A 15390-nucleotide genomic window follows, 5' to 3' on the forward strand; every position below is an offset into this window, starting at 1 on the left:
ACGCATTCATTCAACAAGTGTTCTATTAAGTGCCTACTGTGTGCCAGGCTTGGTTCTAGGTCCTGGGCATACAACAATGTCCATTTTAGACATTTGTTTCTAAAAGCCATCTTGCAATAGTGATCACCTTCAGTAAGTAAAAGTGCTGAAAGAGCCTTGGTCCCTGGTGCAAATGCAAACATCACCATTAGTTATTGATTGGCTCTAATTTTTAAAACCTTTTCTTTGGGCAAAGAACTTTTTCTAATTGCTTCTTCCTATTTTTAGCCAGTAATATTTAGTTTGGTAGCAGAACATTTAAGGACTTAAGAAAAAAAACAATAGGTCAACACGGGACGCCTGGGTGGCTCAGTCGGTTAAGCATCTGCCTTCAGCTCAGGTCATGATCCCTGAGTCCTTGCTCAGCAGGGAGCCTGCTTCTCCCTCTGTCTGCCACTCACCCTGCTTGTGCTCTCTCTCTCCCTGACAAATAAATAAAATCTTTAAAAAAAAAAAAACCAACCCACAATAGGTCGACTTAATATATATTAGGTAATGGATAAAAAGCTAGATAACCAAGCAGTTGACAAGGAGCCATTCTTCTAATCAAACTGATGATGTCACTGGAGAAAAGGTCAGTTGGAACCTGATGCCTGGCAGTTACAGGGAGCTGTGGCTAGGGAAAGGGTACTCAGGAACCGCGCTGGAGCCCTTAACCCCAAAGCAGCTAGCATCACATGTCCAGGCCTGGGTACCAGAGACACAGGACATCCTTGCAACTAACAGGGTGATCCAAAATGGAGAAAGACAGGCCCCCACAGTTGATGACCCCTGCATCGGTGAAAGCCATCATTTCAAAGATTGAGGCTGCCCAGTTAACACGGGCTCAGGAGGTAACACCTGAAATGAAGGAGTCACCCTTCTATTGGGATCTGATGTGGAGACTGGGATCTGATCCTAGATTGGGGCAAGTGTCCAGCTCTGGGCCTTCAGGGGTCGTGGGATCCTCAGCAAGCTGGGTTTGCAGACAGATTAATCCAAAATATCCATCTTCTAGACTTGGCCTCTAAAGGGCGAGCTGGAATGAAACCACCCCCGCGAGACAGGGCACAGGAAGGGAACAGCCCATAAGGATGGCCCTGAGACACATAGTGATAGGTCTTAGCAGGGCAAGAAGAGGGGCCCAGAGTTCCTGATTCAGGTCTGTTCTTGGCCACCTGTCAGAATCCTTCACACTAAGCCCTAGAAGCTTACAGGGAAATGGCCAAAGGCTGAAATCACCCTCACGCGAGCCTCTAGTGCATATTTTTTATGGGAGCCTCTGATCCTAAGGGTTTCTTAGGGCCTCATTTTTCAGTCTGTTGCTTCTGGATCCTATTGAGATGTCCAGAAGTCCCTAGAAAATTTTGAAATTCTGAAGGAATGTGTGCTCTGGATTTTTAGTATTCTCTCCCTTCCTGACCTGGTCTTAATCATCAAAGTGACATTAAGAAGAGCTAACACTTATTTTATGTGCCAGGCACTGTCCTAAGTACTTTACAAATATTAATTCATTTAATCTTTACAAAAACTCTGTGACGTTGGTACCCTAACGATCCCCAGTTTACAAGTAAGAACACTAAGGCCCCAAGAGGTGAACCGACTTGTCTGAGATCACACTACCAGGACATGGTATCTGGCGCCAGAGATCACACCCCTAAACAGTACAATCTACTGCCTCCCATATAGGATATTTCTTCCCAGCTCTCAGACATCTTGGACAATGTCAACTGTGTCATCAACCGCTTCCAGGAAGAATTGGGATATGATTTAAAAGAAAAGGCAAAATCTGACCAGACAGAGCAAAAGGGCAAGAACAGATTCATCTTGCTGGAGAAAATTGCCTCCTTCTCCAAAGATGCTAAGGCCAAAGAGAAGCACTTGTACGAAATTCTCCGCTGGCTGGGTGACTGGGGTGAGTTTGCAGCCTGGGTGCCCCAGGGCGGGCACTTCCCCGCTGGACACTGGTTCCACGCTCACTCCTGTCTCCTCCTTTCCCCACCCCAGGCCAGCTCTCACTGGGAGGGGAATGTGGGGCAGCAGGTGCAGTGCCTCCCCACTGAGACCTTCCCCCGCTCCTGTCACAGTGATCACATCCACTCCCCAGAGGGAAAAACATGTAATTGTCCAGAACATAGTAGATTGTGACATTAGCTGCATGTGTGATGAAGCTAAGTCACAGGTCCACTGTGACATCTCATTTTTTAGCAGGGCTGAAACTAAATTCAAGCCCCTGCTGTTTTATTTTATTTTTAATTTTTCCAGATTTATTGAGATGTAATTGACAAATAACATTGTGTAATTTAGAGTGTACAATGCATTGATTTGATAGACATATATGTTGTGCAAGGCTTGTCACAATCAGGGTAGTTAACACGTCCATCATCTCACAAGTTACCCACCCCCCCTTTTTTTTCTGGTGAGAACATTTAAGATCTACTCTCTTAGCAAATTACAAGCATACAGTATGGTATTGTTAGTATAGTCACCACACTGTATATTAGATCCCCAGAACTTTTTTATTTTATAACTGAAACTTTGTACCCTTTGGCCAACATTTCCCCATTTCCCGCACCCCCCCGTAACCACCATCTACTGTCTTTCTGTGAGTTCAGCACTTTAGATTCCACATGTAAGTGAGATCATATAGTGTTTGTCTTTCTTTGTCTGACTTATTTCACTTGGCATAATACCCTCAAGGTCCATCCATGTTGTGACAAATGGCAGGATTTCCTTTGTTATGACTGAATAATATTTCATTGTATAAAGGTACCTGGCTGGCTCAGTTGGAAGAGCATGTGACTCTTGACCTCAGGGTCATGAGTTCAAGCCCCACGTTGGGGGTAGAGATTACTTAAATAAATAAACTAAAAAAATAAATATTTCATTGTATATACCACATTTTCTTTAACCACTCATAGATCAACTGACACTTAGCTTGGTTTTATATCTCAGCTCTTGTGAATAATGTTTCAGTGAACACGGGCATACAGATATCTCTTGGAGGTAGTGTTCCATTCCTTTTGGACATATATCCAGAAGTGGGTTTGTGGGATCATATGGTAATTGTATTTTTAATTTTTAGAAAAACCTGCATACTGCTTTCCAAAATGGTCGTACCAATTTATATTCCTACCAGCTGTGCACAAGGGTCCCCTTTTCTCCACATCCTCACCAACACTTGTTATCTCTTGTCTTTTTCATAATAGTCATCCTATCAGGTATGAGGTAATATTTCCTTGTGGTTTTAAATTGTGCTTCCCTGATGATGAGTGACATTGAGCACCTTTTCATGTACCTGTTGGTCATTTGTAGGTCGCCTTTAGAAAATGTCTCTTCAGGTCCTTTGCCTTTTTTTTCTTTCATATACGTATTTAATCATAGGGTTGAAAGGAATCATAAATATAATCTGGCTCTTCATCCTTAATATTACAAATGAGAAAATTAAAAATAACAAAAGAAGTGTGTCCAAATTGGTGTCTTTTAAATGCGTCATCTCTAATGTTAGTGTGCCCTCGATATCTCTCAGGATACATATTTTAATATTTGTCTGGTGCTGTTGGCCCCTGCCTCCTGCTCTCCCTCCCTTCAGGGCCATTGACCCTTGTCACTTTCACTAAACCTCCTTTACAACTTCAGGAGACACCATACCCTTGTGGGTAAAATTACTTGCTGTGGAGGAGATGTGCGTCCATCTCCACCATTTAGTAGATGTGTGAACTTAGTCAAGCCATTTGATTTTTCTGCGCAGCTGTTTCCTCATCCTTGGAGTAGTTGGTCCCGCCCTGGCCAGGCCCACACTGACAGGTGTTTGGCGTGGACACATTTATCAGCACAGCGGGGGACACACATTCACCTGCTTTCCTAAACTCCAGGACAACGCTGAGAGTTAGCACCTGTACATAGTTTTCTCCCCAAGTCGATAGGCTGCCCGGTAACTGATTCTGTGCCGTGTACATTTAAACCAGTTCGGAATGTGTTGCAGCTAGTGCTGTAAATTTGATCAAAGGGATGTGGGTATGACTCTTGCACAGTCACGGAGTAGCTACGGTTGGACAGTTTAGTTGTCGTCACTTTTGAAGGGCCCACCTTCTGGAAGCTGTGTGCTTGCATCGTGAAGGGAAAGATCTCTGGGAACAGGCCATCCTCCTTTGGTTTTTATCATGGCTTCTGTGTGGCCTTTGCCCGTTTTTTAATTGGATTATTTGTTTTGTTCACTGTTGAGTTGTATGAGCTTCTTCTTTTGGATATTGACCCCGTATCAGATAAACAGTTTGCAAATATTTCCTCCCATTCTGTAGATTGCCTTTTTCATTTTGTTGATCCTTTCTTTTACTGTACAGAAACTTTTTAGTTTGATGTAGTCCCGCTTGTTTATATTTGCTTCTGTTGCCTTTGCTTTTGGTGTTACATCCACAAAATAAGCCAGGACCAACGTCAAGAAGCTTTTTCAGGTCTTACATTTAAGTCTTTAATCCTTTTCAGGTTAATTTTTGTGAATGGTGTAAGACAGGGGTCTAATTTGCATATGAATGTCCAGGTTTACCAACATCACCCATTGAAGAGCCATCCTTCACCCATTGTGTATTCTTGGCTTGCTTGTCAAATATTAGTTGCCCATTCTTCCTGCTCAGCAGGGAGTCTGCTTCTCCCCCTCCCTCTGCCTCTCCCTCCTGCTCAAGCTTTCTCTCTCCCTCTCAAATAAATAAATAAAATCTTAAAAAAAAAAAAAATACTAGTTGCCCATTAATGCATGGGTTTATTTCTGGGTTCTTGATTCTATTCCATTTGTCTGTGTATCTCTTTTTATGCCAATACCATATTGTCTTGATTACTATAGCTTTGTAACATAGTTTGAAATCAGATAATATGATGCCTCCAGCTTTGTTCTTTTTCTCCAGATTGCTCTGGCTATTTGGGGCCTTTTGTGGTTCTATATGAATTTTAGGATTGTTTATTCTGTTTCTGTGAAAAATGCCATTGGGATTTTGATAGAGATTTCACTGAATCTATAGATAGCTCTAAGATGGTAGTATGAACATTTTAAACAATATTGTCTTCTAATCCATGAACGTGGAGTATCTTTCCATTTCTATGTGTCTTCTTCAATTTCTTCTATCAACATCTTACAGTTTCCAGTGTAGAGATCCTTCACCTCCCTGGTTAAATTTATTCCTAAGTATATTATTGTTTTTGATGCTGTTGTAAATGGGATTATTGTCTTTCTTTTTCAGATAGTTTATTGTTAGCATACAGAATTGCAACTGATTTTTTTTTTTAATTCTTATTTATTTATTTGACAGAGAGAGAGAGAGAGAGACAGCGAAAGAGGGAACACAAGCAGGGGGAGTGGGAGAGGGAGAAGCAGGCTCCTGGCTGAGCAGGGAGCCTGATGCGGGGCTCGATCCCAGGACCCTGGGATCATGACCTGAGCCGAAGGCAGCCGCTTAACGACTGAGCCACCCAGGCACCCCTGCAACTGATTTTTAAAGAGAACTTTATTTTTATTTATTTATTTGGGGAGAGAGAGAGTGTGTGCATGTGTGGCTGCAGACAGGGGGAGGGGCAGAAGGAGAGGGAGAGAGAGAATCCCCCCAGGCTCCACGCCCAGTGTGGAGCCCGATGTGGGGCTCAATCCCACAGCCCTGAGATCGTGACCTGAGCCAAAATCAAGAGTCGGATGCTTAACTGACTGAGCCACTCAGGTGCCCCAAAATGCAACTGATTTTTGTATGCTGATTTTGTATCCTGCAACTGTACTGATTTTGTTAGTTCTAACAGGTTTTTTTTGGTGGAGCACACCAGATAGTGTATAGAGGAACCCACAGGTGATATTCAAAGTCCTTAATGACCCTGACTTCATGGGCACTGGGCCAAATAGCACTGATGCCAACTGTAAACAATTGGTATAACCACTTGAGTGTGGACCAACTATACGCAGCCCTAGAGCCAGGTGCTACCCCCATTAAGATCAGAGTTATGCCTTCACAAGACCTTACTCTGCTCTGAGGTTCGGCAGATGCTGCAATGTTGGAGTAAGAGGGTATAGGGATGTGCCCCACCCCACTTCGCACTGCCCTGCCCCCAAGGAGCTCTCAGTTTTGTGGTCCTTCAGCTGCCCCCAAGAACTAAGCAGGGTTGTTCACTCCAGTTAATTCATTTAACTGTCCATATACCAGACTAGGCAATGGGGATAGAGCAATAACAAGGCAGACACATCCCTGGCCCTTAGAGGTAAACAACAACACAGTGTAATGTCTCTTGCATATTTTCTACACAGCTGGCTTCATGTTAATCATTTCACATGTATTATCTCATTTAATCCCCACCCAACCCTTTTATAGGCACGTATGCTGAGGCTCAGAGAAATAAGTTACCTACCCAACATCACACAGCTAGTAAGAGGTGAATCCAATCCAACCTCAAAGCCTGCTGGTATAACCCCATTGCTATGGGACTCCTTGGGGCTCCCTAGAGGACAGATTGCGCTCAGCCTGTACCCTCCACTCCCTTTCCAGGTGACAATCTGACCTATGAGCTCAGGAACAGGAAGGGTAAGGAGGAAGAGAAAGCTCTGGGTGAATGGATCGAGGTGATGGAGAAGGCATTACCTCTCTCCCTCATTGCCACCAAAGGAGGCATCGAGTCTCTCATTTCCCTTTGCTCTACTCTCATTGAAAGACAAAAGAAAAGGACACAAAGTAGGTTGCAGGAGCAGCCGGGGGGGGGGGGCGCGGAGGTTGGGGGGTAGATGCCACCTCAGGGGAAGAAGTCACATACTGGGGTCTATGGGGGTCTTTCTGACTCTCCTCCATAAGAAAAGCCTTATCTGAGATGGAGGGGCAGCAGTGAGGTGTTGGGGTGTTAAACCCAAGCTGAGCACTGAGCAGTTCTGAGCTGTGGTGGGAGGAGTAATGTGGAGACAGGTCCCTGTTGGTGCTTCCTGGGGCTGTAGCCTCATGCAGGTCCTGGGGATCAAGGCTAGAAAGCCAGAAAGGCTAAATGGAGTTTATAGCTAGAGCCCGAAAAACATCCCTTCCTTTCTCCAAAGCCAGCTGCAGAGCCAAGAAGTCTAGCAAGACTCAGCCAGAGGCCCTTTCAGAACCTTCTCAATTGTGGCTGCTCCAGAAATGGTCAGTCAACAACACAGCTCAACCTTGAAATTTTACTTGTATGAGCACTAGAAGGGACCTGAAATTATTGAACTCCTCCTACCTTTTGTAGATGAGAACATTAAAGCTCAGAGAAGAGAAAGGACCACAAAACGAAACAAAAAAACTGTGGCAAAACCAGACCCCACACTTAGGTTTTCTGGCTTCTTAATCTTACTCAAGAGCATGGGCTTCACAGTCAGATGGACTTGAGTTTGAATCCCATGTGCCAATTTCTGGCTGTGTGACTTTGAGCAAGTTGTTTCATCTTTCTGAACCTCATTCTCTTCATATACAAAGTGAGGAGCACCCCGCCCAAGAGCAGGGTTCCACTGGGTCTGAGGCATCTGGCACCAGGCTTAGAACATGCTCAGGGCTTAATAAGCAGTAGTCACATTAGTGTTTTGTCATTGCTTCTCATGGCCAGGATCCTTATCAAGCAAGATCAATAGTTGGGGGAGGGAAGAAGCAGGGAAGGGTGGGTAAGGAGAAGACAGTCTCTCCTACAATCCTTAGCACATCAAGTCTTGAAATATAGTTATTTGTATATTCATTTCCCTGCTAGATTATAAACTCCTGGAGGGCAAAGGCTGTGTTTTATTCGTTTCTTCTTAGGAATTAGTTATTGAGCACTTACTAGGTACCTGGTACTGTGCTTGCCACTAAACATGCATGATCTAGTGAAGTCCTATGAGTAGATGCTGTGGTTATCCCCATTTTTCAGAAACAGAGGCACTGAGAAGTTAGGAAACTTGCCTAAAGCAAGTAGTAAGGGTGGGATTCAAGCCCAAGTTATATGATTCCAGAATTCAAGCTCTGAATCACTAGGCCATATGGCCTCTCTGACAATATTAGTTAAATGCTAGCTTGACTTCAATACCATTTAATTTCATATACCCTTTAGCCCCTCATCCAAAGTTAGCCAAAGTTTTTTCTGTCAGTGTTATTTGTCAAATGGGCAAGTGAATGGATGATCCAAGATAATCACTCTAGCTGCCCTACATATGTAGATCAAGGGGATACCACTATGACCATGACCCAGCCCTGAGGAGCTGAGGTCTATGAACTGGTTTGAACAGAGTGCACAGTCTGTGTTTATGTGCATTTTCTTGGGGAGGAGGTCCAGTCAAAGGAGTTTCATCAAAGTATCAAAGGAGTTCATGACCCCCCAAATGGAAAAAGACATTAGTCATTAAAAAACCCAACATGTGAACAGTTGCAGAACCATGTGATAAATTCTCTACATAGTCTAGTGGTAACAGGAAAGGGAAACAAAGCTTCTGAGGTGATCTGGAATCTAAGTACCAGGTAGGCTTCCAGAGTTTGGGTAGTTGGCAGTAGGGAGCCAAACATGGATACTGAGGCTGAGAAGTAGCATGATTAGAAAAGTAACTTTACTCCAGGGAAATATGTAGGATCAGAAGTACATTGAACTGAGTTGAACTGAATTGAATAGTTTCAGGCCCCATGGGCCCTGTAGGTGTCATGGAGCTGGCAGACCCTGATGGGAAAGCTCTGGGCAAGCTCTGAGCCTGGCAGAGACCTCTCCTGACAACATCTCCCTGGCCTCACGTATTGCCTCAGTTCCTTATTCTTGCCAAAGGCCTAAGAGGGTTGGATGGGGAATTTGGCCAAGCAGGGGGTAGAGAATCAGTGTAGTCTGTGGCACCCATTGGATGTTGCCTTTGTTCTCTCTACCTCTCCTAGTACCCAAACACACCTTCTGGCAGGGCTGGTGGGAACAAAGCCCCCCCAGATCTGCATCCTACCCTCAGCCACTGAGCCCAGAGCAGATGCTCCAGGACAAGCATACTACGTGCACAAAGGTCTCTGAGGTGACGTCCATGTTGCAGGAGCTCCTGGACTCCACCATGTTCAACCAGGGGGAGGTCAGAGCCATCAGGTACATGTCTGCTGTGGTGGAGAATCTCAACAAGGCCTTGACCCTCCAGCACAAGGAGAACAGTAACCTGGAGACCAAATACAGGAACCTGGAAATAGAGATGACCAAAGAACTCAGCAGCCAGAGGCTCTACTTCCAGAATTCCCTCAAAGTTCTCCAGAACAAGAGGGATGCCCTACTAAAGCAGGTGGAAATTCTAGGGGGAAAATACCATGACCTTCTCCTGATAAAGCATGCCTTAGAGTTCCAGCTGAAGAAGGCTCAGTCTGCTAGAGATCAAGCAGAAGAACCGGCCAAGATCTTGGTCGACTCCCTGGGCCCCCCTGAGAAAGAGACCCTCCCAAAGAAAGAAACACTCATGGAGGAAACCCAACAGGAAGCCAAGAAGGAGTGGTTGTTTTTGTCACTGCCCCCAGGTTCCATGGCCACAGCCTGGGACAGTGGTACTAGGCCTTCAACGTCCCAGCCACTTTCCACCATGACCACACATTCAAGGATTGCAGATGTGTACAGCAGCAAGGACACTGAACGTCTCCAGCCCGTGTTGCTGTCCCCGGTGGATCACAAGTCTCCTAAGAAATGGGAAGGACCTGTGGCAGAGAGCCCAGGCCACCAAGTCAAAGACCAGAAGGACTTCCAGAAACCAGCCCAGGAGAAGGAAGAACTCCAAAATAAGTCGCATATTGGGATGCAGCTGTCCCCAGAGAGCTCCAAGAAGGTGGCCTTGGAGAGCAAGGTGGAGCACTGGGAAGAGGAACTCAGCTGGGAGAGGCAGAGGCAGCTGTGGCTGGAGGAGGAGGCCATGTGGCTGCAGCGGCAGAAGAAATGGGCCCTGCGAGAGCAGGAGCATCAGGAGAAGCTGCAGCAGTGGGAGATGGAGGAGGCGGCAAGGGAGCAGCAGCAGAGGTTGGGCCAGCAGGAGAAGGTGCAAGGGGGCCCACGGAGAGAGCCGGAGCGGTCGGGGGAGGACATGGACAGGATGATCTTCACAACCACTGGGCGGTGGAAGGACTTAGAGAAGGCATCACTGGTGCCTCCCCCAAGCCGGGCCCAGTCTGCTCACCAAGTCAGGAGGCCACACTGGCCCAGGTCCCCTAATACCCAGCAGCTTGCCCGCAGAAACCAGAGGAACCTGAGTTCCGCCAAGTCTACCCAGAAACCATGGGCCTCCCAGGTTCCCACGAAGCCCAAGAAATCGGCCTCCTTCCCCGTCACAGGGACATCCAGCCAAAAGGTGTCCCGGCCTCCCTTGCAAATCTCCCCGGTAGCTCTTAAGGGGAAAGTATACCACATGGACGCAGAGGCCCTGAGGAAGAACCTGCAGCTCCTGAGTGAGGAGGCTGAGCTGGGGCTGCCCCACTCCCTGCGCAGCACGGCGCTGGAGCTCACCACCACCACCATGGAGTGGAGCGTGCTCCGGCTGCAGTGCCTGTGCCATAGGTACATCCTGTACAGGCGCTGCCAGAGCCTCCGGTAGGTACTCCCTGGCACCCACGCCCACCGCGTGTGTGGGCAGAGCCAACACCCAAACGGAGAGGAGGAGCGCAGGGCAAATGGGGATGGCGAGGTCCCCTGAGGGAGGGGACTGGCAAAGGGTGTCTGACCTTGGGGCCTTGGGAGGTCAGGCACTTGCATGTACACTCTGCTCTTTCCATCGTGGGCTTTTCCTCTAAGCCCGCTTTTTTATTTCTTCCTCTCTTCCCTTCGCCCTGTCCATAATGTACCTACTATGCTCCCCTGCTTGCCTTACTCTCTTCCTGTTTCCGGCCAGGCCCTGAGGCTCCTCACCTGCCACCACCTCGCACTTCTCTGCCTCCTGTTTTCCTCGGCTCTCACCAAGCTCTGTTGCTCTTAACAGACTTGTGGGAGCAGGAGGCTCTTTTCGCCCACTAAGTCACTTCCCTTGTTTCCCAGACAGGAAGCGATCAACCACATACAAGTCATGCGAGAAACTGGGACTACCTACAAGGCCCAGAACCTCTACATCTTCCTGGAAAACATCGACCACCTGCAGAACCTCTGGCTGCAGACCTGGGCAGACAAGCAGAAGGACCTGGAGGAGAAGCACAGAGAGTGTCTGAGCAGCATGGCGACCATGTTCCCCAAGGTGGGCCTCCCCTGCCAGGGGTCAGTGCCACCAGGAGGGACAGGGCCAGGAAGTGAGCCAATGGGGCTGTGGGGCGGGCCTGGGGGCAGGGCAGCAGAAGGGAACTAAGAGGGCAGGTGAAAGCCTCGGAGCTAGGAGGAGGCGAAGGCTGGAGGCGCCTGAGTGGGAGGAAGGGCAGCTTTCCAGTTTCCGTATATGGGGGAGGCTGGGAGAGAGAGAGAAGCCCTCAAAAAGAGCTGTAGAAGAAAGACTTTTCTGGAGAGGGGAGGCAGCTGGACCCTGCAGTCCCGGCTTCGTGCTCAAGTTCTCCCTCCCTCATGGGTCCCTCTGCCCCTGCCCCTGTGGGTTCTGGTTGCTCTCTCGGCTTGGTCACAGCTGTCTTTTGCACCCACATGCTCGGTTCTCACTACATTGGTTTTGAGGGTGAGAAGGAAAGGGACCGTATGACAGTTCTCTGGGTGGCTGGAAGGGTTCCCTCAGCTCCTCACGCAATGCCAGAAAAAGATACCCAGAGCATTCTAGGCACAACTTGGCCTCACGTCATGAACCCTGAGTGCTCTCTCGAGTTCCCGTTGCTCTGGTTTCCTTTAGTTTTTTTCCTCTCTGTTTCGCTCACTGTCCAGCTTCTCCACAACAAAGGAGTAAACAGGAACTAACCTAGCAAATAATAATTCAAGGAATTTTTAGGAAATTTGATACTTGGGGGTCCCAGGGGTCTCTGATTGGAGGGGTTCCCTGGGGCTTACCTTCTCTTCTCAGCCCTGAGTTAGGCTGTGCTCTAGAGAGGGGATACATGCCTGTCTCCCTGATGCCTCTCTGCTGGTTCCTCTAGCTCCAGCTGGAGTGGAACATTCATCTGCACACTCCCGTGATCACCAACCCAAAGTCGAGGAAAAACAAGCCACCCCCCTCCTTTCTCCGGCACATCCACTCCTGTGGTCCCTCCTGCAAGCAGTCCCCAGAGCACTTTACATCCAAGCACTGGGAATGTGTGCCCCTGCGCCTGGCCCGGTATGTGCAGGGAAGCTGACGGGCAGCCTGCAGGATGGGTGGGGAGACAGGGAGCAGACTGGGGGTGGCCAGACTGGGGAGACCAGCAGCTTGGTTAGGGCACAGACAGGCCAAGCTCACCTCATGAGTTGCAAGATGCCTGTCTCCTCAGCCGCCCTGCTCAGCTCTGGCCATTGGCCCAGATGGGTGTGTGTGTGTGTGTGCGTGTGTGTGTGTGTGTGTGTGTGTGTGTGTGTGTGTGTTATGAGATGATGTGGGCTTCAGAAGCCAGCCCGGCCAAGTAGGTTTCAAACTGCAACTGAAAGATTCTGAGGACCCACAGCTGAGAGCTTAGAACCATCTCTGCCCTGAGCATTGTTGGTCCAGCACCTGCTATTGATCTGCCCATATAAACAAGCCTGATACCTTCCCACCGTGTAACCTCCAGGCTCAGAAAGAGCTACCATGAGCTTCTGGGTGGTCAAGAAGACCCACATCCTCCCCTAGTGTGGCCCTCTGCCGGGCAGCCCTGGGGCACGTGCCTGGAAGAACAGAGGCTATCCCGGCATTCTTCTAGCAGCTCCTCAGCCAGAGGAGCCCCAGGGAGGTGAGGCTTAGGGTTAAGGGGAAGAGAGGTGACAGGACGGTGGTGACAACTATTTGAGAGGGAACGAAAACAAGACCTGATGTTTTGGGCCTTACAGCTTTGGAGAGCTTGTTGCTTCTCCATCTCCCTCTGTGTATCTAACTCTTTGTCTCTTTCTACGCTTTCAACCTCCACACCCCAGCCAACAGGAGAACCAGATGGAGGCCATCTGGAGAACTGACGTGGCCTCCTCCAGTCACCCAATAGAAAAGAGGACTCCCCCCAACCTGCCCTGGGACCAGCTAGGAGGGTGCCCAGACATTCCCCGGCTGTTGGCCTTGGATGTGCATTCTTCCTACCGCAGAAGCTTAAGGTCCCTCAAGGCCTGGTAAGGTGCAAGCCTGGATGGTTAATCTGGATTCGGGGAGACCTTCCCACCAAGGGCAGGGGCCAGAGTGCATACTGTCTCTGTCCAACTGCCCAAGAGATCTCTTTCCAGACATTCATAACAACCTCATTTATTGTACCACATCAGACAGAGGGATGCTCACCTGCCTCATCAGCCATCAGCTTGGGTCCCCATGCCACCATTCTAGTTCTCTCAGAGGACTTTACGTAGTGTCTCAGAAGATCGCTACACAAGTCTTAACTTCCCACTTGTTGCCTGAGCTGCACATGAATTGGCTCAGGAGGTGAATTCTGCTCTAGGCCTGGGGGTGGTTCTCAAGGAGAACCAGGTGCAGGAATGGAGAGATGAGGGAGACCAAGAATCCCGTGATGAACCTGAGACTCGGGCTTGGGCCTGTCTTTGGCATTCTCATTTCCTTACTGCCTTGTTTCCGGGAAGAGCAGCTGAGGGGAAGAGGTGGGACTCAGTGGGCCAACAAGAGGCTTTTCTAGTTAGGAAGGTTCAACTCTCCTTTGCCTCTCTGGGCTTGAAGATGTCACTTGTTGAAGACTCAAGCCTCTTTCAAGGAGCCTTTTAAGATTTTTAGAACCAATCCCAGCTGCCTCTTGCGGCCCTGGCCCTGCCCCAATTACAGATCTTTGACAGGGAGAGGGCACTGATGCCTGCCAGTCTAGCTCTAACCAGAACCAAGGCTGTAAGATGTTGCTGCTGTCCTGTCCTCCAGACGGGGACTTATAGAGAAGACAGGATGACATGTAACATCAAACGAGGCTGGTCCTTGGCTCTGCTTCTGCTCTGAAGTGGGCCCGAGGGTCCCAGCTAGTACATAGACACCTGGTTTCCAGTTCCTGGAGAATGGCTAAGAGGTATGTGTGTGTCTGTACATGTGTATGTTGTCAGCTGAGTTGGAGAAAGCAAACAGAATTAATTGAGAGTAACCAAACAACACTGTGGCAGAACTCAGGAACCCAGGGGTCAGCTGGGGCCCCGCCCCGCTAAGATTTGGCTAAACTTGCCCAAGGCACCCCCCATAGTAAGAGTCTCTTCTCCCCGAGCTCCTCCTCTCTCTGCATCCCTGCCAGGGCCTGAGCTTTGCTTGGCATCTGTTTGAACCTAAGGCCCCAACCCCTTTGTTCTTCCCACACACATAAATATGTGTACATAAATATCAAGAATACACACTCCACTTGACCCTTGAAAATTTAGGGGGGGTGGTGGTGATGGGGAAAAGGATTCACAGTGAACAGCACAAAACAACAGCCTCCTTTCTTCCCCCCTCTCTCTGGCATAACATGCAAAACTCAAAGACTCCTTCCTATCTCCTGCAGAGCTGTTCCACCCACACCCAGGCCTCCACTGGGATCTGAGCTTCAGGCTTACGCACTTATCAAAATATTGTTCTCGGCAAAGACAGCTTCCCCTTTCCAGGGGAATTTAGGTGAATACAATTTTCTTCCCCCTTTCTTAACTCCATACAAGTTTATTCAGTGTATCATACTATCAGGTGTAGAGACAAAGCCCTGCTTCTTCTGTCTTGCTCCACATCCCAGGTGGGTGCCCCCTCCCTGTGTGTCAGGCTGGTCCTGGATGGTTCAGTGCGGGGGCTCCCCGCGTTGTCTTGGGACCCCATTATTGTGGTGTGGGAATCTGCCACTCTCCAATGAAAGTTCTTTGCCGCTTGCCCAGGCTACTGCTGCCTGGGGGGTGGGGGGTGGGGGTGGCCGTGCTGCTTTCTGTGTGAGGGCTCCATGCGTGGAGACACACTCTGCTTCCACTCGTACCTTCTCTCTGGCTGCCTGCCCCTGGCTCCCCAAGGATCCTCAGAGCCAGCAGCTGTACGGTCCCAGCTCACTCACTTCTTTGTGATCCTGTCACCCTCACCAGCTCCCCGAGGCCCAGGTCACAGCACCATCTAGTTTCCTAAGTAGGACAGGCTGCACACCGCCTGCCCCATTCTCCTGCCTGCCACGGACAGCCTGTCGCATCCACAGGCCCCTGGGGTGTCCCCTCAGAATGTGGGGAAGGGCTATTCATCTTCCCTCCATGGGTTGGGATGCGAGAAAGGCCCTGTTCCTCAAAATCCAGCAGACCCCCTCCTCCAAGAGCTGTCTCTGCTTGGCCTTGTACACATCTCCTCCCGGCTCCCTGTCTGACAGGTGAGGTAGCTGTGTGCCCATACACACCAAACACTGTCTGCAGTTGCAGAAGAATCTTAAGCCCGTCCCT

The 15390-nt window shown here is 48.9% G+C and overlaps 1 protein-coding gene across 1 annotated transcript; it reads left to right on the forward strand.

Moving 5' to 3' along the window:
- Positions 1 to 508: 508 nt before the first annotated feature.
- FAM186B (family with sequence similarity 186 member B) lies at positions 509 to 14373 on the forward strand. Its single transcript, XM_032421056.1, has 6 exons — positions 509 to 872; positions 1708 to 1933; positions 8877 to 10545; positions 10987 to 11179; positions 12012 to 12190; positions 12958 to 14373. Exons 1-6 carry the CDS (start codon positions 777 to 779, stop codon positions 13145 to 13147), a joined length of 2553 nt encoding a protein of 850 aa, XP_032276947.1. The 5' UTR covers positions 509 to 776; the 3' UTR covers positions 13148 to 14373.
- The last annotated feature ends 1017 nt before the right edge of the window (positions 14374 to 15390 follow it).

The sequence above is a fragment of the Phoca vitulina genome, unplaced genomic scaffold (assembly GCF_004348235.1).
Source record: "Phoca vitulina isolate PV1807 unplaced genomic scaffold, GSC_HSeal_1.0 scaffold23, whole genome shotgun sequence".
In the NCBI taxonomy this organism is placed as follows: Eukaryota; Metazoa; Chordata; class Mammalia; order Carnivora; family Phocidae; genus Phoca; species Phoca vitulina.